The sequence below is a fragment of the Mus caroli genome, chromosome 15 (genome assembly GCF_900094665.2).
Source record: "Mus caroli chromosome 15, CAROLI_EIJ_v1.1, whole genome shotgun sequence".
NCBI lineage: Eukaryota > Metazoa > Chordata > Mammalia > Rodentia > Muridae > Mus > Mus caroli.
In genome coordinates this window covers 52,978,121-53,000,484 of record NC_034584.1, presented here as the reverse complement: position 1 = coordinate 53,000,484, position 22,364 = coordinate 52,978,121, and the positions used below count along the sequence as shown (strand labels likewise).

Below are 22,364 nucleotides of genomic sequence, written 5' to 3'. Positions count from 1 at the left end.
GGATTTTTGAGGTGGTAAACATTTCCATCACTGTCCTCCCAGGTAAGGATTCGCCGTTTTTCTTCATTATTTCCTCAGATTAAGTTCTTAGTATACGAGTTGCTGGATCCAGGAGAGGATGCTATTTTTAGGGCATTTCTTGATAGCTGCTGATTTCCCCCCAGGAAAAAGCCTTAGTCTGCCTTCCTTGCAGCGGGGAATAAGCAGGCCAATATCCTGTGTAGCCACGTTATTAACTTTTAATCAAATGAAGGAGCAGGGAAAAAGAGATCTTTTCCCGGGGGATAAAGCGGTCTTCATTCCTCACCTTTGTTCACAAGGAATAAAAGCGCTAAAAACAGGCAGATGGGAAGACAGCTGGAGCATGTGAGAATAGCGCCCTCTCGTGGTAATCCCTGGGAAGGCACAAACACTTTGTAGAATGCCAGGTGTTTTTTGGTTTTTGGTTTGTTTGTTTTTGTCTGTTTTTTTCCCCGGGGGTGTGGTAGGGTGGGGTGGGGGTGGGTGACGGGTTGAATGTATCCGACACTGGATTTGAACTTGCTATATAGTTGAAGAAGACTGAATTTTTGACTCTCTAGCATCTATCTCTTGAGTGTGAGGATTATAGGTGTGTGCTACTATGGTCGTTTCATGGCGCCCAAATGCGTCATAACATGCTAGGCAAGCACTTTCCTGACCGGCCTCCATCCTCAGCAACCCAAGGCACCAGTTAGATGCCAGACCAGCCTTGGGATCACATTTGGGTGTTTTTTTTGCTGCAGCTTTTACAGCAACGGTTAGCAGGAAAGTGTGAGTTTTATTCTTCTGGGGAAATCTGGAGGTAATTTTCAGTACTCAAGTCTGAGTATTGGATGGGGGGGTCCTGCTACTGACCCTGTGTGGGCCCAGACCTACATGTTGCTGACTGAATGGACTGGGTGAGCTCCCTGAAAATGTAGCCTCGTGTGTGTGTGTGTGTGTGTGTGTGTGTGTGTGTGTGNGAGAGAGAGAGAGAGAGAGAGAGAGAGAGAGAGAGAGAGAGAGAGAAAACAGTGTCTCACTATGTCTTCCTGGCAAGTTCAGAGCTTGCTGTGTAGACCAGGCTGGCCTACAGCTCACAGGATCTGCTGCCTTCTGCCTCCCAAGTGGAAATGCTACCCATTCATTCATTCATTCATGCATGCATTCATTCAGATTTGGTTAGCCCCAGCTGGCTTTGAACTCACAGTGGCTGTGGTGGCTTTGAACCCCTTGCCTCTGCCTCCCAGGCTCTGTGAGTGAATGACTTGTGCCGCCGCCGTGCTCAGCTGAACTACTACTACTTAGTAGTCACTAATTTACCGTCATTTGCTCGTCTCGAGCTCAGAGCTTGCAGAATAAAATGGAAACCGAGGGGGGCTGAACCAACAGACAAACATTTCTGTAGAGAGGATAGAACAGCATGTAACACGTGTCATGTCATGGGTGTACACATGTAACGTCATGGATTTTCATAAGAGTGATTTCCCCTCCCTGGTGATTTGGTTAATCCTGTCCTAAGTTCCTGTGGCTTTCTGTTGTTGGTCAGAGAATAGTGTTTTATTTGACACTTACCCAGTTTCACAAGCTTTGCCTGTGTGTTTTCCTAACATCATTTGACTGTGCCTTCCAGGGTCCTTATGCAATTCTGATCTGAGGTTATAATCCATTCTCCACACATCCCAATAGATTCTGATTCAAGAATTTTTCCAGAAGCGGGGAGGGACAGAAGGCCTTAAAAACTAATCTTGGGAAGGGTGCCCGATGGGAAGGCATGCCGAGAATCTTGGGAAAATTAAAACATGCCTTAGCTCCCTCCCACACGTGTGGAACTCTAAGATCTTGGTCACCAGTGTCCAATGAGAAAATATACCATGACTTTATACTACCCTATAATTGCACTGACCCTGAAATAATGAACCAGAGTCCTTAGCTCTTCCAAAATAGCTTTGAGGGTCGTTTGGGCAGATGGGGTGGGGTGGGGTCAGGGATTTTTGGTTCTTTCGTGAACAATAATTGTGCGTATGTGCGTGCATGCGTGTGCGTTAGACAACAGTCTCCAGGAGTCCTTTCCCTCCACCATGTGTTGAATTCAGGCCACTGGCCTTGATTTCTGACTCACAACCAAAAGTACAAAATGAACGGAGACTCTCAGAATAGGAAACATTACATAGGACTGTAGTAAATATACCACATGACATAGATTTACACATGTGTGTTTGTATATGCACACATGTGCAACGAGAAGTTCTGAAGGCAGCATCTCAGGTTGGCGACGTTATGAAGGTGTGTTTGGTCTTGGACTCCTGCTCATCCGGGCCTCCTTTGCTTTTCCAGGTGGTACCCGGGAGATCGGCTCAGCGCTCACCAGAATGTGCATGCGGCACCGGAGCATCGAGGCCAAGCTGAGGCAGTTCTCCAGGTGACGAGCATTTCCTGCCCTGTCCCAGAGGGTTAGGCTAGGAACGCGGTGATGTGGCATGCTCCCCTTTACAGCACCAGTCTCCCAGTAGTGTTTAAGCCCTTACAACCCATTCTTTCCCCTGCTGCTCAGTCAGCTGCTGTGTGCTAGGGATGGCTCCAGTACTGGGTCTCAGTGAAGAACTATTAGTCCAGCCCCTGCCCTCAGGAGCCTGCCCTTGCCTTCAGATTCCTCATCTGCCTGCCCTTGCCTTCAGATTCCTCACCTGCCCCTCCCGGGTCTCCTTACTGCCCACCAGTCATGGAGATTTACACACTGCTGAGGCTCCCTTCTCACAGGAGCCTCTGGAAGGAATGAGATCCGCTTTCCCCACTGCCCTGTCCCCCAGGCTAATTACAGAGCCCCCAAGAGGGAGTGGTACCTCAGAGCCCTCTTCCAGCTTTTAGGCCCCCAGAATACAGCGGAATGGCAAGAGCTGGCTCCGTGACTTGGAGTCAGATGGCCCTCGTGTCCCAAGCAGATCAGCATAATTGTTCCGCCATTCTCTCTTGGAGGGGCTGCCCAGCGTACACGGGTGCACCCAGATAACACCTCCCTGCCATCAGTTAGAAGCTGGCACTTGCAGCTTGAGACTGTTCCTGGTCTCTTCCAGTTACTTCGTCTTTATAACTTCAGGTCCAGAGTGCCCGGCAGCACCCTGGAGTCTTTAAAAAAGATATTAATGTTTTCCCTACTCTCTGAATTTTAGAAGACAAAAGTTAAGCTCCTACGTGTCTGTCTCTTGGTGGTTTCTATTGCGCGGCGTGAGGGGTGACCCCAGCTTCCTGTAACCTGGCTTTTAATGTGGGCTGGAAGACAGCAGAGTAGATAAGGGGCGAGGCCACTCTAGCTTGGCACGCTTATGTTGTTTCTGAGTGGTGGTATTTTATTTTTTAAGTTTGAGACAGGGTCTCAGTAGATAATCTCTGGCTGGCTTAGAACTCACTGTGTGGACCAGGTTGGCCTGGACTTCACAGAGATCCATCTGCCTATGTTTTCCCAGTTTCTAGGATTAATGGTATATACAGCCAGCTTATATTTATAGCTTTCTACTAGTCATTAAAAGTATCCTGAGAGCCAGGCCATTCATTCAGAGGCTGGCACTTCTGAGTCAGTGGCGGTTCCTTATGATACTGTTACTTCTGTCAAGGAAATGGTTTAAGTATGACTTGACCGATAAGTGTAAATCCTTTGGGACGTCTTGCCGGGTGATCCAGGCTGGCCTTGAACTGTAGACCCTTCTGTTTTATCCCTGAAGTGCCGGAATTGGTGGAGTGTGTATCTGGAGAACAAGAAGGAAGGACCTGTTTAATCTCTCCTGTTCTTTATCTTTTGGCAAAAGTGCTTTGATCGATTGCCTGATAAACCCACTGCAAGAACAAATGGAGGAATGGAAGAAAGTGGCCAACCAGTTGGACAAGGATCACGCAAAAGGTACAGTACAGGCCCTGGAGCACGGTGGCTGTGAGTGTTGCTGGGGCAGGTGCCACAGGCCTGGCAGTCACGACTGCCTAATTCCTATTATCCCTGCGTGGCTCCAAGTCCACGAATCCACCTTGACTTTGGATGCTTAGTTGATGAGAGACTCTAGCGGACACACATTCCCTCGTGCGAGGAGCCAGGTTCCTGGAGAACTTCAGCGAGCTTCCATGGAGCATTTTGATGAAAGAATGTTGTAAAATAAGAAAGGCTGTATGCACCGAGGAGTTGCAGTTGTGAGACGCCATGTTGCTTGCCCTCTTCTGAGGTTCACCACACGTGCTCAGCCATGGTTTCATTTGTTATCTACACATGGAGAAAGAATTGATAGTTCACGTTTAATTAGTTCAGTAAATACACAGCAATGCTAACTACGAAGGGGATGTGAAAGCGATATGTAGAGCTTGTTTAGGAGCCATTTTTTTTTTCTGAGCCCTATCACAGGGAGAGAGCAGCGAAGGCTTCTACTTGACCTGTGCTCTGTACATAAGACAGAATCCCTTGATGCACACTCAGTACTCATACACTTCTGTCCTTCCCAATGGATGGAATTGGGCTCTAGGCAAACTCGTCTTCTTGCCTTGGTTTGTCTATGCCGCCAGTAAACGCATCTCAGGATCCCCAGTGCTTTGGGGAAGCAGGTAACACTGGCAAGATGATCTTCCCAGAACTCTAATGGATATGGTGTGATTTTTTTTTTTTTTTAAATTAAAACAATCCCCAATGGCATATTTTCTTGGTGTCGGCAGAACAGGGCAAAGCTTCGGTGTGTTTAGCTGTCTGTCATGTAAACAGCTCCTTTGTCGTGAAATGTCACCGTGACTTTTATCATGTGTGTATATGCAGCAGGCTGTTGGCAGGGTGTCTGAGAGTATGCTTTCTAGGATAAAGATTGAGCAGGGTGGAAAAATTATTTATTATTCTGCTTTCTCTTAGAATATAAGAAAGCTCGCCAAGAGATAAAAAAGAAGTCCTCTGACACACTGAAGCTGCAGAAGAAGGCAAAAAAAGGTAACGGAAGGGTCTGCGTCAGTGTCGTGACTCGGAGAGTAAGCGCAAGTGTGCAGATGTGTGACGTCTCTGAACCCGGAGCTGTGTGCTCCCTGGGCCTTAGATAACGAGGACCTGGAGGAAGGATGGGAGCAAGCCCCACCTACCTGGACTTGACCTCTTTTTTTAAAGAGTACTTTATTATTTTATGTGTATTGGCGACTTGCCTTCAATGTACATCTGTGCACCATGTGTATACATGGTATCCATGGAGACCAGAAGAATGCATTAGAACCCCCCCCCCCCCCCCCAGAACTGCAGTTATAGACTGCAGTAAGCTGCAGTAAGCTGCCATGTCAGTGCTGGGAATTGAACCCAGCACCTCTGGGAGAGCAGCCAGTGCGCCTAACTGCTGAGCCATCTCCAGTTGCTGCACTTAAGTTCTTAAAGTGCAGGACCTGGATGAGTGTTAAGCCCTTGGTTAAATCTTTGTCTTTACCCCACATCTGTCTTCAAAACCAGGCAGGCTCTCACATACTGTACTCTATAATAATAATAATAGAGAAAGTTCATGGAAGCCCTGGGATGGTGCAGAGGAGTCGTTATGCAGATTCTCTATCGTCACTGTCAGGAAATGATGTCCTCCTCTTCCCCTGTCTTACAGCCTGTAGTCTCTGACATCCAGTCTCCTGAGTGTGTGAGCAGTGACTGGGGTGGAGCCTAGAGGCTTAGTCTTTGCCACCTAGGGTATTTTTTAATGTGTTCATGAGGATAGCATGCAAGGATTCACCACCAAAGATTGATACACCAGTCCTGTGGAAGCCGTCTCCTCCCTACCCCTGTCTCTAGTTCCTCGTGACAAGCCAAAGAATTTGTCTCATTCAGGAGCCATCTTTGCCTCTCCAGATTGGATGGGGCTTAAAGAGAAAAGGGCTAGCTGCGTCTACCTACATTGCAAGCGTTAGTAACATTTCCTGGAGTCTGAGAATACAGGGAAATCTCCTTTGAGTAGAAGAAAGCAGCAATTCTTGTTAGCTTTTAGAAAATATATATTTATTTTATGTATATTGATGTTTTGACTGCATGGATGCGTGTGTGCAGGCATTGAGTCCCCAGGAACAGGAATTACAGGCAGTTGTGAGCCACCATGTGGGTGCTAGGGATTGAACCCTGGTCCTCTGGAAGAGCAGTCAGTGCTCTTAACCATTGAGCCAGCTCTCCAGCCCGCCCCCTTTAATTTGTTGTATCTCAACTGATAAAACGGGGTTTTTCTGACAGGCTGCTCTATGAGCAGGTGATAATGAGCTTAAGGGTTGTTCAAAGCAACTTTTGTAGGGAGAGAACCCCAGCCCCCCAATTTGCCCCGCCCTCAACAAGCAGTGATTGTTTGGAATGAAAAGCAAACCCACTTCAAGAGGTAAGACAGTGGAGAATAATGGAGGCTGCAGACAAAGCTTTGTAGACGTTGACTTAAAAAACAAAACAAAACAAAAAAAACTGGCCTCTTCCCTTCAATTCTCAAAAATACCCTATGCTGTTTCAAGGTGAATACAGTAGCGTTTTCAGAGACACGAATATCTTCTGCCCTTCTTGGCTGCTGTAGTCTCTCTGGGGTATGTGTTGAGGGGCTTGTGTGTCTCTACTTCACGTTCTCTCTCACGAGGGCACCTGGGAGCTCGCATCTGACAAGTAATAGGGCTTAGAGCCTGTATTATCTTCATGGGTCTACAATAGTCCATCACTCTGAGGCCCCCTGGAAGCGCAGACTGTCCACCTGGTTGACATCTGGGCAGCTCTGAAAGAGGAATGATAACCAGCTTGAGGCTGTCTAGGTGCGATTCTTAGGCTTAGAGAAGGTTTGGGGGCCTATTGAAAAGGATACAAGAGAAACTAGCTGATTCCCCTCATCTCTTTATAGAGTTCCCTTGTCAGAGGCCTCAAGTCCCTGGATATAGAGACCATCCATTTTATCTAAGCCCTACATTGAGGTGAGAGGGTTTCTCCTGCCTCTCAAAGTCCCTGGCACTGTCCAATTAGCAGCATTTGGACCTCAGGGTGCAGCCTGATAGCTTGGTCACAGTGTTCCATTAAAGGAAGCTGTGGCAATTAGACCTGCCTGGTTGCTGGTGCAGGCTGCCTAGACACTAATGAGCTGCACATCCAGGCTACAGAGGATGACTCGAGACTCAGGATGCTGGATGCACCAAACATGAAATGCGCCCGGCCTTGGGGCTTGGGAATAATTGGCGTCGGATGGTGAGGTTTCTTGGGGCATTTGGGCCTGAGGCTGAGAGCTAGGGCTGTGATCCTGGGGTTCTGAAGGACTGCCTTTAAAGTCCTACCCATGCCCTCTTTCTAGATCCTGTGCTGGGATCCTCAGTTGGTCCAGCCGCTGGCAGCATTCTGGGTGATCTAGTTACAGGGACAATCAAAACACAAGTTTGATTTCTTTGTCATTTTCCCCCCTAACGCACCTAAGTGTGTTTTTAGATGTACTGTTGTATAATTGGGGTAGTGCAGCCTTCCAGAAGGCTTAGGGTCATCACTAAAAGTCAGGATCTCGGGGTGCTCACCTAGCAGGTGACTGACCAGAGACCGTGGTGGAAGAGCCATTGTTTAAGGGAAATCTGAGAGTTACTTGGGATTCTGCTGAGATGGAATTTCCCATTCTGATAGAAAACTTGGTTGAGTTGAGACTGCCCACATATTTCAAGTGACATGCTGCCTGACTCTGTGTGTGAGCTATTAGTGAGCTGAGGCAGACGGATGTCACATGGGTCTATGTGCCCCGTGAGATCCCAGCCTGACTCACGCAGCCAGGGTCCCTTTGGGGGCTCTCGGGTGCTGACAGGCAGCTTTCTGTTGCCTGTTTTTCAGAGATGGATCTGCGATCTGGTCATTCGTCTCACGTTCCAATAGAAGAATTCAAACGCCTTTGTGCAGATCAGCCTGGCGCTAGCTAGCTGTCTTTGGCAGAGGCAGACACTTCTGTGTGTGTGGCTTGTAAACAACTTAACTTCTTCCTCTGCAGACATAATCGTTTACCACATTGTTTTACAAATTCAACTCTCTCTTTACTGTTGAGCTTGGTGATTAGTAATCTAAAAGTATGCCAGTATTTCTGTCGCAAACACTCTAAGTGGTCCGTCTCCTGTTAGGTTTATATTCCAGCATCGTTTTACATGGGCCCAGGATCCACTCCATCTGTGGATAAGTGTACCAAGCTTTCTCATTCTTCAAGGCAAGCCTGTTATGTGCTCACAAAGCTAGGAGTCAGAGACCAGACAGAGGTGGCTGGACCCTCGCCTCAGAGAAGTTCTGATCTAAGTGCTGGGTCAAGGGCAAAGGGCAGAGCCAGCATTCATAAAAAGTAGAGGAGACTAGGCCAGAGGCAGCTGGAGAGGTGATGTGGAGCTAGGCCAGGGGGCTTGACCTCCGAGTGGCGTTACTGGGACATACTTCTTGCTCAAGTCTTTGGGATCCCAGCTGTGAAGTAACAGGATCAGAAACGGGGTGCTTTAAGCTTCTGACATGTTACTGTGCGAAGCCAGTATCCTTAACTTCTCATGACTAGCTTTCATACATTATCATTGTTTATATGTTTGTGCATCTGTGTGTGTTTGTGTGTGTGTGTTTGTTTGTGTGGTTCTGAGTCAAACCTACACGCAGGCAGGTTTTTGGCAGCTTAGCTATATCCACACTTTTTTTTTTTTTAATTTAAAAGGTAAATTAAATAAAAAAAATTAGAAATAAGTTTGAGAATGTAGCTCAGTAGGAGAGCAGTTAGTTAGCTAGTATACACAAGGCCCTGGGTCCAGTCCTCAGCACTGTAAACAGTAAAAGTAAAATGAAAGACTGAGTTATGGTGAGTCCAGAAGTTTCTATCTGAAACCACTAAAGGGTCGTCAGAAACTTATCTTGGGGAAGGGGGAAAAAAGGGCTGAAATGCTGCTGCCAGCTCTTTAAATTGGCGAGTTTTGTGTGTGTGTGTGTGTGTGTGTGTTCAGTTGTATCAGCAAAACCAAGATTATAAATGGTGAGGAGCAAGTTGGGTGCGCATAGAGTTCCACATCAGTAGGATGTTTGCTATTATTAAATTAAGAATTTAGGCTTCTTAATTTTTTTATTGCCTTTTATCCCACTGTGATGTTAGAACTCTAGAGATCCCTCCACCCCCAAGTTAGAACAAATCGTACTGGAAAGGTTTTCTTGCTCTAAGGCACCTGCCTAAATGGCTTCTTCTGGGCTCGTGTTGTTCCCTCTTTAGCAAACCCTTATCCTCTAGTGGTGGACATTACCAAGTACAAAGGCGAGGAGGAATGACCGAGAAGGAAGTAGTATTGGACGGGCAGGAAGTGGGAGCGTGGAGGTGGACCTTCTCGTGGATGTGGGCTTAGCACTGGAACATAAGCCAGCCAGCCAGCCAGCGGCTGTCACACAGGAGCAAAAGGCAGGTACAGCCCAGATAACAGTTTGACTTTGTTTTCCTTTCTGTGACAAATGTGTATCCTGCACTTCCTCACCGTGCGCCCGCCCTTGCCAGTGGACGCTCAGGGTAAGTGTACACCCCAAATCTCCAGGGGCTGGGTACTGTGGCCTCTTTACCGTGGGCTCTTCGCTGTTTGTTGTTCAGACCTATGCTAGCAATCCACATTTTCCTGCTGGCTCAGAACAATCACTTGTGCCTGCTTACTTTTCCACAACTTTAAGGAAATTGTGTGTGTGTGTCTGTGTCTGTGTGTCTGTGTGTGTGTGTGTGTGTGTGTCTGTGTGTGTGTCTGTGTCTGTGTCTGTGTTGTGTGCATGTATACTTTAATCATTTTCTTGCTCAGGCAATTGGCCACTGACACTGTCTGCACCACATTCTGTGAGGTGATGTGTGTTCATAAGTCAGTATTAGGTTCTCAGAAAAAGGAACTAACACGTGCTTTAAATGCACGCTTGCACAGGAAGTCAGTATATTTCTGTATCTATGCATACATACCTGAGTAGATACAAACATACTTGTTGATTCCATATGTAAAACAAACGTGACACTAAATACCACCGCAGGTGGATTCTTAAGTCAGATTTGGTATCATTAAGCTTCTGTCTTTGTCTGCACACACACTATGGCTCTTGTTAAAACCAGTCATCTCAACAGCAAGAACAAAAGCAGAAGTATTTTCTTGCTTTGGCAGTTAGCGAAGTGCTTCTTTCTAAGCCTCCATATCTTTAAGTTCAATTCTCAAAGTGATTGTCTTGGTCGAACGTGAGCCTTACCGTGGGTGATCCTAAGACTTAACTGCCAGTCGCTTTGGGTTCCATCTTGGAAACACGCCCTGTCCTTGTGGCTCTCTTGCCGGGCATCCTACTGTTCTCTGAGCTCCCAAGATTCTGTCATCGACAATCTCCATCCTCGGGGGCCTCCTTTGACAGGTGGGCCTTGATGGCTGGCTCTTGTTGAGGACACTGTCTTGCCTCTGTTACCTTATGGGATGGTTGGGTCAGTCATTTCCTAATTGAAAAAGAGATAACCCCTCCCTGGCCTCAGTCTTACGACTTTGAAATCATACAGTAAACAGATTTTTAGTTAGCCTTTGGAAAGAAGAAAGGCGTGGCACAGCCAAATTTTTGGTTTATAATAAAAATGTATGTACTGTAGTTATCATTTTAGATTATCTCTCGGTAGCTTTAATATTCACGGTGCTGTGCAGCCAACCCCACTATCTAACTTCAGGACAGTCTTATCCGTCCCACAGACACCTCATGCCTTTTCATTGTCACCTCTCCGCCACCCATCTCTGCCTTCCCAGTTCCCGACATGCACTCTCCTGCTTTTAGACTTTGGGGTCACCGCTTCTGGGTATTTCCCGTAAACTGAATCATAGCTATGGATCTCTTGATTGGCCATCAAGGTGTGATCAGTGCATGGGGCAAACTGCATTTTATTTGTTCAAATTGATAGAAGGTAAGTTTGGGATGAATGAAAACCGCACGCCCTTCTGGCTTTGTGTTCTCAGATTCTGCTGGCGTAGTTGGGGGACATTCTCTGCAGCCCTGTTCGTCCCCTATCTTGTGCAGGCAGGTCCCTAGGCAAAGCCACAGAGCTGTGTGTATCAGTCACAGTGTCTGTGGGGATAGAGACAAGGAAGATCGAATGACTTCTGAATGGGGCACTTAACCCACAGAGAAACACTATGCCTGGGGCAGATGAGCAGCCTAGGTGAAGGGGATAAAGGGGGTGGGGTTGGTAAGAGAGTAGACACAAGGCCTCTGGGTTGTCTCCTCCTAGCTTCTCAATACATTCACACGCCAAGACACTTCCGAGGGTTTGTGGAGGTTTGGGGAAACTCGGGATTGAGCATTGTTGGCTGAAGTTATCTTCCAGCCTCTCCTTTCTGAGGTCAGGGTTAGAGCTGAGTGCTCCAGGCTTCTAAGGCAGTAGCTGCATTGTCTGGCAGTCAGCCCCTCAGTCTGAGTTTACGCCCTCCTTCCCACACCCCATTCCCCACCTCACCTGCCATTCAGGAAACTCCAAGGGTGTCCGAAGCTCCGTGCTAGGAACTGCCGTGAATACCAAGTTGAGTATGTGTTAGTCTCTAAGAAACCGCAGCGATGAAACATCCTACAGACTGATCTCAGTGGTCCAGTTCGCTGGGGAGGAGGTGTCTGTGTGTGTGGAGAAGGAATTGTCTGGGCTTTCGGGAAGACGGAGCAGCATGGAGCAAGCCCGTGACGGTGGAACTGAGGAGGAGGATGGGTGGGTGGGTGAGCTGTGAGTGCTCACAAGGATGAGGTGGTCGGGCGGGCACAGGGGAGTCTGGAGCTGAAAGCTGGGCTCAGTGCACGTTCCCTTGCTATTCCTTTATACCTAATGGGTGTCTGGTAGGTATCAACCACTATGGCCTAGCTATGCTGTTCTGGGGTGGGTGGCATGGTGGTGCACACTTGTGTTTGCAGCACTTGGGAGGTGGGGTGGATGGATCAGGAGTTAAGATAGCTGGCCAGTTGGTGCCCTATGACATAACTACAGATTAAAAAGGAGAAAAGCAACCATTAGTCTTAGATGACCCAGAAGCCTTCAGTATGAAGACTCAGAAAGAGATAGTTTAGCTACTGTCTTATTACATAGAAGGGTTTGATCTGATGACTGCTAGATTCTGTTGTGGGCCCTCCATATAGCATCCCTTCTTGTTTTTAGGCACGTTTTCTTTGGGCAGTCATCAAACATGTTACGAGCATTGGGTTTAGATGGTGACTTTGTGTGGGATGGTAAGGATGGATTTCTTTTGAAATGTAAGTTCCCATTGTCACCTTGTATGTTCAGTTCAATATTTGTGTCTTCTGTGACATCATTTGTGCCCCACGTGCCAGTGTTTATATCCTGTATTTTATTGCTGCCGGTTCTTAGATGTACCAGGATTTTTCTGGACCACTGCAAGAGAGGAAAAGGACCGTCTGAGGCCATTGTGGGCTGTGAGCTGAGGTCTGATTTGTGAGGGGTAGAAATGTGGGGGGTAGGGACCAGGGTCAGTGTTGATGTGTGTCGGGGTGGAAGGAAAGTATTTTTGGTAGGATTCTGGTGGCTTCTTCAGCATCGGTCTCAGAAAAAAGAAAGGCTCTTGGCCATTTCCCCAGCAACTCATTTGGCTTGGGTTATTCTTCAAGGCCTCTTATAAATCCTGTGTCTGTTGTCAGCTGCAGCGTGAGGCGTAGGAAGTACCAGGTAACCCATCACCAGCTAGCTTTTGATCTAGCTGCTTTGTTGAAGAACTGTGGATCTGTGGTCAGAAGACAGACAGACAGACAGCCCTGCCATGTTGTTGGTAGCTCAGCACTGGTAGTTCCAGTCCTGTGTAAGACACTTTGTTTCATTTTCCCCTTGGAAAAGCTACTAATCCCTGTCATCCGTGTTTACTAAAGAAGGGGAATACATTGTAAATGTTGGTATTTCCATAAAGCTTTGTAAATTCTCCCTGCTTCATCAGAATCTCAGTGTCTGAGCCTTCCTCCTTTGGCCCATGATGTGCCTTCCGCTTATTAGAGTGTGCTAGCCCAGGAGTGTTTTCTGCAGAAAGTAGTCGTGATTTCCCACAGAGGACTCCTAGGGGGTTTCTGAGGAGTGTTCAGAATTCCCTTGTGTGAGTAAAATCAAGACCTGGAAACTGGAGGAGGTCGGGGCTCTGAGCAGGGAGGGTGTGTGTGTGTGTGTGTGTGTGTGTGTGTCGGGGCTTTCGGAAAAGGCCGACTGCAGTTAGTCCTTTGTTCAGGAGTTTCGTCTGGAAAGCCATCTGACACATTGGAGCTCTCCAGTTTGGCTGCTGCTTGGTCCTAGAATTTCCTGGCTCTTAGGCCATCTATGGTGGAGCTACTTGAGTAAACTGAATGAAGTTGTTATGTCGGCATCTCATTCCTTTGGAGGTATTTTGACCGGAGGCTTCCAGGCAAGTGTACAAAATGAGACACTACAACTGGCAAAACCATGCAGTTTCTGCCCTTGGTGGGGTTCTGCGGCCAGCAGAGTAGACTGAGCTCAAGACAATAAATAACTAAGGGAAGGTAAGACAGGAAACTGACGGAGAGCGCCACGGTGAGGGACAAGGATCAAGAACTTCTGAGGTAAAAAAGAACCCATGGGGACAGTGCCTGGAGACTGGAGAGAGTTATCTAGGGATACAGAGAGAACCCCTGCTAAGCAGATGAGGAAGGGGAAGTCTGCCCAGCTCTGGGAGATGTCAGGAAAGAGTGTCAGGAGAAGGCCGAGCCTCTGAGCGGATGGACAGAAGTGACCCTTTCCAGCCTTGCAAAGACCAGCTTTGTTTAGGATCTGGGACATTTGGTGTTGGGCTTTTCTTGAGAACAGCCGGAGCTACTGAGAAAAAGTGGTGGTATCTGCCTCAGGAAAGGCAGCTCAGGCTGTTCTGGGTGGGGCCGGCTCCAGGGGCACTGGAGAGACTACAGAAGCTGTTGCAGCTGTCTATGTCAGAGATCTTGGTGGCTCAGCCAGGGTTGGGGTAGCAGGAGTGAGACAAGGGGATGGAGTTTGGGTGGGAGAGAGAGTGGGCAGTGCCTTGGGGCCAGAGAGGTGACATGGCAGTTGAGAGGACTTACATCCAATTCCCAGCACCCACGTGGCAGCTCACAGCCTTCTGTGACTCCAGCTCCAGGATTTCCAGTGTCCTCTTCTGGCCTCTGCAGGCACTGCATGCAAATGGGGCACAGACAGACATGTGGACAGAACACTCACACACATAATAACTCACCCCCCATGAATGCTGTATATCTATATCTCTATCCAAATGTTTTATATATCATATAAAGTATGTTTTATATATAAATGTTTAATATATATATACATATGCATGTATATATATATAAATGTTTAATATATATATACACATATGTATGTATACATACATACACTCTCTCTCACACACACATATATATGTATATATATGTATGTGTGTGTATATATATATATATATATATATATATATATACTGTATGTGTAAAATAAATTTAATTGCATAGTATGTTAGAGAATTTAAAAAATAATCATTGTGCTTTGGTTTGATATATCCTAAAAAGAAAAAAATTTCCACTATAACCATAATTAGAGCAATCTTTACAGCTTATACTTATTTTAGAATGCTGTAATTTTAAAGCCCTCTAATTAACATAATATCATATTTAAAATAAGTTCACTATAATCACAGAGTTATACATATATAAAACCAATTTGATCATACACTCATTTTGCTTTCTTATTATTTTTAAAGCATTTATTTTGTCCATTTTTTGTTTTTGAGACAGTGTCTTAGTCTATAACCCAGTGTATTAGTCAGGGTTCTCTAGAGTCACAGAACTTACGAATACCTCTATATATTTAGGGAATTTACTGTAACAACTTACAGTCTGCAGTCCAACAATGGATAGCTATGAATGGGAAATTCAAGAATATAGTAGTTGCTCTGTCCCAGGCTGGCCTTGAACTCAGGGACCTGCTTGCCTCAGTCTCCTGAGATTAAAGGCGTGTACTACCTTGCCTAGGTCTAAGCTTTTCATGGCCACTATGCCTCAAGATGTGGATCAAAACCCTGTGTCATCCCATGTTAAGATATCCAGGTCAGAAGCCTAGGTCTTCCAGCCTCAAGGTCTGGATCTCAGGCGTGCTCTCCATTTCTCGATTGTAGTTCATGCCAGATGTAATCAAGTTGACAACCAGGACTAATAGCCAACACACCAGGTTGGCCTTGAACTCACTATTCTTCCGCCTTTCTGAATGCTAGGATTGCAGGTCTGTGCCATCACATCTGGAACAAATTACAATTAGACACATGTTAAAACTTGTGACACGAAGAAAAATATGCAGTTTTACAATTACAGACTTTTTTCTTTGTGTGTGTGTGTTTGTGCGTGTGCGTTGTACATATATGCATGCATGTGTACAGGCACATGTGTATGTACAAGCTAGAAGTTGGCACTGGGAGTCTTTCTGATCGCTTTCCCACCATACTCTTTTGAAGTAGGGCCCCTCAGTCAAACCCAGAGCTCGTCTGTATGGTTGGTCTCACTGGGCAGCTGGCTCGGGATCCTGTCTCCACCTTCTGAGGCTGGGACTAGAGGTGGACTGCTCTGCCCACCCAGCACTTAAGTGACATATTGGGGATGAGAACTCCAATCTTGCTTATGTGACTTTACTGAGCCATCTCCTCGTCCCTAGTCTTGTTATTTTAACGTTTTTCTTCTATAGAAGCTAGAGAGATGGGTCTTGCATAGGGTCCAGGTTCTGTTCCCAGAACCCATAAGGCAGCTCACATCAACAGCACTTCAGTTCCAGTTCCAGTTGACGCCCCCTTCTGTCTTGAATGGGTACTACATGTGCCCATTCAAATGGCACACACACATAACATACAGGCAAAATTCTCATATACATACGATTAAAATAAATCCCTTAAAAAGTAAAAATAGAATTTTTCTGTAATCAAAACATATCCAAGTATGTTTTGTTAAAAACTCATACATAGATCTGCTTTCTCTTCCAGCATGCCCCACCTCCTTCCACCCCCATCCCAACCCGGCTCCCCAACCAACGCCCAAGTTATGAACGGTCTGGTCTGGTGTGTTTTGATGTTAAGACAGTGTAGAAGAGACTGAGCAACAAAGGGAAGGCCCTGTCATCTCTGTGCTGGGCCACGTTGTCCTACAGCCTAGGGGGGGGGGGGGGGGGGGGGGGGGGATGACAGGTGTCCACAGGCTTCTGAGCTTGGCTCTCAGTGGGTGGTATGGTGGACATATTCAGTAGGCATGGGCTTGACTGCATGAGTCAGCATTTCACCATGAGTGGAGGAAATCTGTATTTGTCAGAGCTCTGATGGTTCCTGCTTTCTTAGCTCGACTTTGGCCCCAGCAGGGTAGACATCCATGAGGGGCAGAGGTTTCCGTGGACCATCCCAGGGGAGGATGGGAGCCTGGCTTCACTGTTCTTTGTCTAACTACATGGGAACGCAGTGGGTGAGGTTCGGCAGGTTGTTTGGATGCCTGGTCCCCCTCCCCACCCCGTGCTGAGTGAAGGGAGAGGATTCTCTGGAGGGACAGGTAGTGGAAGACTGGGTGAGCGGGTCACCCCGAGAATATTGGAACTTTCTCAGGAAGTGGGTGACTGCTGGGGGCAGCCACTGACATTCTTAGATGCTCTGTGTTATATATACCGTATGTTACGTGCTTTCTTGAGCTAGCGAAGGTTATTTATGTCTAAAACTGTGTATTCTGAGCTTATTAAAGTATTTTCAAGGGTGGGTTTTGGCTGTATATGATTTTTCCTATTATGCACTAATTACAAATGGCTCTTTCTTAACTAAAACACGGCCACTCTTCTCTCGGACTTTTGATTAAGTCTATAGAGTTTTATGAAGTTCTATTAAGATTCTCCAGCCGGGCGGTGGTGGCGCACACCTTTAATCCCAGCACTCGGGAGGCAGAGGCAGGCGGATTTCTGAGTTCGAAGCCAGCCTGGTCTACAGAGTGAGTTCCAGGACAGCCAGGGCTATACAGAGAAACCCTGTCTCGGAAAACCAAAAAAAAAAAAAAAAAGACTTTCCATTCAGATTCAACATTCTCATCTGCGTTTGAGAGAAAGTACAGGGTATATCCTATAGCCACGGCAGGCCTTCCGGGCCTGGCCAGTCCTTGCACCCAACGATGGGTTACATTTACTAACTTACATGTGGTTTGTAAGGGGACAGCTATGGCGATTGATCTAACAGTTTCCTGAATGGCAACTGAATTCGTCATTCACTGAGACAGTGGACAGAGAAGATAGGTCAAGGGCTCAGGGAGTCAGGCTGTCTGGGCCTTAGCCCTGAAGGATGAATCCTTCAACTTCTTAAGCTTTGACCTCTTCAATGCGAACAGTTAGGAAGACCCTAGCACCCCTTCCAGTTCCGCCTGTGTTTAAAATGACGAAGCAAGTCCTTACATAGCACGTGCTGTGTACACATGCAGACACTGCGAGGGATCTCAGCGAAAGGCTAAAGCCTCGCCCCGAAGGAGTTTAGAAATTCTTTCTCTGGCTTGAATGTAGGTAAAGCCTCTTTGCCAAAGGTCCAGGGTAGAAGCTTAAGAGCTAGTATCCTGGGTGTGACCCTGCTGTCCCCAGCAACAGGTCAGATCTAGACTAGTGCAACCGGACTAATTCTGCAAAAGGTTAAATATTCCTGGTCCCTGGACATATATGTAAATGAGTGTGTGTGACTGTGTTCTAATAAAACTTTATTTACACAGACAGCTCTCCCTGTTCTAAAGTTGCTTAACTGATTACTGGAAACAGTAAAATGTTTGGATAACTAGAATCTGGTGTGGCCAGATAAGTAGATAATATGGCTCCACTCAGTGTAGGTTTGTTCTTCAACAAAGACCTAACTATAGACATCTGGTTTCCAGGCTCCTTCTGCAGGAAGGGCATTGGAGTCCTCCATTAGGGAGTTAGACTAAGTGCCAACGATTCCCAGGTCGGAGGACTAGGAGCTGAATAACCTACCTTTGTCTTCAGGGACTGAAACTTGTGCCTAAACAAAGGCTCTTTGACTGAGGTGGACCTGACACAGCCAGCTTGTATGCATTTTTGGAAGCGTCCCTAGCCTCTCACCTTGCTCCCCATCCACAGACGCTTCCAGATGAACCAAAGAAAGGAATGCTGTCACTGTGTGACCCGAGGTTTGCTGGCACAGGGGTCTGCAGGCTCGCACAAGGCATGCAAGCTAGGAAGCCATCCCAGGAGATGCTCCTCGCTGGCAAATCAGCCAGATAAATAAATACGCCCTTCAGATGTTAGGAACAGGAAATAAATGCTCCTAGGAAAATCAGCTGCATCCAGTCTTTTGGGAGCGATGAGTAATGTTTTTAAGTCCTGGCAAAGGGTTCTTTGCCTCCAGTGAGGACTTCAGAGAAGGGAATTTGTTCTCGGAGCTGGCATTTCAGCGAGCTGACCGCACAGCCTTGTTCTGTTCACAGGGAGGGGCGACATCCAGCCTCAGTTGGACAGCGCTCTCCAGGATGTCAACGATAAATACCTCCTGTTGGAGGAAACGGAGAAGCAGGCTGTGCGCAAGGCACTCATCGAAGAACGAGGCCGGTTCTGCACCTTCATCTCTATGCTGCGGCCAGTGATCGTAAGTCGATGGAAACCGCTGGAAGGCTTGAACTATGTAGTGTGGGGAGGGCTTTCCTTCTTGATTTACACATCCACCAGCCTACTGACAGCCACCTACTGCTGCTATCTTGAATCTCGATGGCAGAAGCATGTCCACACATTAGATTCTCAGCGAGGAGCTGATGTCCACGTGGCCAACACCTTATCTGCAGTTCATAGCAATGCTCATCCTATTTGGGCTTGCTTGCCTATTTATTCATTTATTTATTTATTTATTTATAACTGAGTTATAGTGTACCCTATCTGGGCATGGTGGCCCAAGCCTGTAATCCCAGCACCGTGGAGGCTGATACCAGAGGGTCGCTGTGAGTTTTAGGCAAGTCTCGGCTGCTCAGTAAATTCTAGACTACCTAGAGCTACGGAGAGTGAGGCTTGTTTTCTTCCCCTACCTCAGAAATCAACCAACCAAACAAAAGAATCTTAAGGTAAGAGTTCCAGGGCCACGCCAGCACCTGTCAACTAGATAGGAACATTCTGAGGCCCACCGTACCTCAGACTCCAAGCCTGGGACCCCCGCACATCTGTGTCTTAAGCCCTCCGAAGCATCTCAGGATCCGCTCTCACATAATTTTCCAGTAAACAGAGTTTGCAGCAGCCACTCTGGACGCTACAGGAAGGCTCCTGGGGCAGCTCTCTCCACCCTAGCGGAATTCTCAGATTGGAGTTGTTGCTCTGTCTGTACCAGTGCCCTCCGTTCCCACTGGCACTTGGGAAGGCGACTGAAATGTTCATGGTCTTGGTTTCCATCCCGCTTGCCAGCTCTTAAGGTGGGGCAGGGGGCAAGAAAGGGGGACAGTTAGCTCTATCGAGCACACGTGTTCTGTCATAAAGATCTGGACTCAAATATCCCCAAGTCATGTCGGTTCCTGGGAAGACCCCAGGTGGACCATCGCACTGAATAAGCCTGGAAGTGCCAGGCACTGTTAGGGTGCTCTGTGTCCCTCCACCGTCCCCAGCACACAGGTCGCTCCATGACGACCCTTTTTCCCTTTCTCTTTCCAAAAAGGAACAACTATATGTCACCTTCAGCTTAGATCCCTATCTCGGATGCCTTTCATGAAAGGTTGAAAAGGTCACGCAGTGACCCAGGTAGAAGTGGTTGGAACAAGACAGTGAGGGGACCCACATGATGACACACACAAATTGCTTCCCTTTAGGAGGAAGAGATTTCCATGTTAGGAGAGATTACCCACCTTCAGACCATATCGGAGGATCTGAAGAGCCTGACCATGGACCCTCACAAGCTGCCCTCCTCAAGTGAACAGGTAAGAACTGCGGACCGAGTGGTCAGGGACCAGTCTAAGAAAGACACAGAATTCAGGGCTCTGGTCACCCTTGTGGCGTCCATTGTGTCTGAAATTACACCCGGATGTGACCATGTTGTGGCCAGCCCCTGGGTTATGCTGTGTTTCCATCCTTTGTGCACCATTGTCATTCCTCTTCACTATTATAGGGAAAGACGCTGAGGTACTGAGAGGTGAGGGCCCTTAGCCAAGGCCACCACTTTAGTAAGCAGTGACACTAGGATTTTAGTCAGGAGATCTTCTCTGAGCCGAGAGCCATCAAAGAACCCCATGTCACTCTGATGTCATGGCCGGCAACCCTCTCTGGAGCGAATCAAGTCATTCTTGAGAACCTTTCCCATCCGAGGAAAAGATGATGTATTTTAAAATGCTTTTACTCTTCTGGTGTGTGTGTGATATTGATACTATATGTCTAAGTTAGGGTGCTAGGAACAATACCATGACCAAGGCAACTCTTACAAGGCCATCATTTAATTGGGGCTGGCTTACAGGTTCAGAGGTTCAGTCCACTATCATCAAGGTGGGCACATGGCAGCATCCAGGCAGGCATGGTACAGGAGGAGCTGAGAGAATTCTACATCTTCATCTGAAGGCCTCTAGAAGACTGGCTTCCAGGCAGCTGGGCCAAGGGTCTTAAAGCCCATGCCCACAGTGACACACCTACTCCAAGGCCACGCCTCCTAATAGTGCCACTCCCTGGGCCAAGCATATACAGACCATCACAGTGTATCGAGTGGGGAACAGCTGACTAGCCACGTGCTGGCTTGAGCCTTTTGCAGACGGTTCTTACTGTCTGCTTGGACAGTCAGCTGAGAAGCTAAATCTGGAAGCTTTGTGGTTTTCTGTCTATGAGATTTTTGTATTAAACTCGAATATGTGTCCACTCAGTAAGTAGACTTGAGTGGGGTGCCTGTAAAAGAGAGCAAGAGGTGGACCTTACACTCAATGGCTCTTTGTCACCAGGGAGACACACAGAAATGATTGTGACACGATTTGGCTCACTCTTAGGGAGGTTTTCGTGCTTCTAGCCTGATCAAATAAGACACGAGTGTCTACTGAACATCAAGTGGTTACGGTGCAGCCAGCGAGCCCCAAAACCATTATTGTCTTTACGGAGCTGCAGGCTGAAAACGCTGCTGATTTTTAGCCCGTGTTAAAAATAGCTTTTAGGGGTTGTTAGTCCATCACTGTAATTATCTCTTTCTCCTGGTATTCCATGGCTTTCCTCTTCTAACTCCCCCACCCCGTTAACGCCAGCTTTTTGCTCGTCTCTGAAGGACTGTGACCACGAAGGGATAGGTACTATGGCCCTTTAGTTGAAATGGGCATCTTCTCTGTTAATTCTGCCTCTGTGTGGATGACGCCCCTCTCATCTGTCCCTTACACAGCTGTGCTCTCTGTCCCTTCAGGTGATTTTGGACTTGAAAGGTTCTGACTATAGTTGGTCGTATCAGACGCCTCCTTCTTCTCCCAGTACAACTATGTCCAGAAAGTCAAGTGTCTGCAGGTAAGCGAAGCCCAGGGCCTCCTAATGCTTTCCAAGATGTATTTATGTGAGTGCAACGAGGAGCCAGGCTGAATGTCCAAAAGGGGCCCGTCTGAAATAGGAAATAGTGAGGCGAAGAGTGTACTCACACTTTAGTCTGTCTCTGTCCGTCACCCCCACCCCTAGTGTTCCGAGCCCAAGGTAGACTGTTTCTTTCCTTTTTAAGAAGTTGATCTAACAGAAGCTACAATGGCTTTGGCCTTGCTGTATCTTTCATGCCTACTCACACCGTTCCTTGTGGAAATACAGAAGCATTTAGGACAGTCCTGGGCCCTACAGGACCATTTTGTAGTTTCACGAGGCAGCTATTCTTGGTCTGCGGAGGGGCAAAGGTTTACTCTGTTCTTGAAAGTTGCAAGCATCACCTGATACGGCTCCCTGCCTCGGTCCCACCCTACCCCTGCCGCCAGTCATTGACTTGATGTGGCGAAATCAGATGGCTGTGAAGAAGCCCAGAGAGGAAGGAGCAGGGGCTCAGCTCGGGCTGTTCGGGAGATGCGGCCCAGCATCCTGCCTGCTTCATTTCACCCCAGAGCTTGTCGGGTACATACGTGGCAGGCAGTTCCAGTCAAGAGGCTGTGTCCTCACCTCTTCCCCGAAGATGTTGCTTGTTTTCTTGGCGCCTTTAATGGGCTGTATGTTTACTTGAGTCAGAGGAAAATCCTTTTTATGTTTCAGTGGCTCAGCAAGGCCCGTCTCATTAGTGCAGAACAAGCTACACTGCCTTCTCCTCCTGGCCTTACTCAGTTCACTGACAGGAGCTGGCTGGAGTGCCTTTCGGTCCCCAAATGCCATCTTCTGGCTAAAAATCGTAGCATTTATCTCCCCACGGCTGTTTGCTCCCCCTGCTGTGCTCACCTGTGTGTGACAGATCCCTGCAAGGCATCTTAG

General features: G+C 47.4%; 1 protein-coding gene across 10 annotated transcripts in view; it reads left to right on the top strand.

Annotated features, from left to right (window-relative positions):
* Positions 1-22,364, top strand: part of Mtss1 (MTSS I-BAR domain containing 1) — a 138,664-nt gene that overhangs the window by 105,159 nt on the left and 11,141 nt on the right. For 5 of the 10 annotated variants that reach the window (XM_029469535.1, XM_021182751.2, XM_021182746.2 and 2 more), the window contains exons 4-10: positions 2,338-2,422; positions 3,804-3,895; positions 4,877-4,951; positions 9,474-9,485; positions 18,425-18,582; positions 19,781-19,888; positions 21,337-21,434. In XM_029469535.1, coding sequence (XP_029325395.1) covers positions 2,338-2,422; positions 3,804-3,895; positions 4,877-4,951; positions 9,474-9,485; positions 18,425-18,582; positions 19,781-19,888; positions 21,337-21,434 — 628 coding nt within the window. The remainder of the gene's footprint in view (positions 1-2,337; positions 2,423-3,803; positions 3,896-4,876; positions 4,952-9,473; positions 9,486-18,424; positions 18,583-19,780; positions 19,889-21,336; positions 21,435-22,364) is intronic. The other 5 variants (XM_021182752.2, XM_021182753.2, XM_021182747.2 and 2 more) reach the window with 1 other exon arrangement.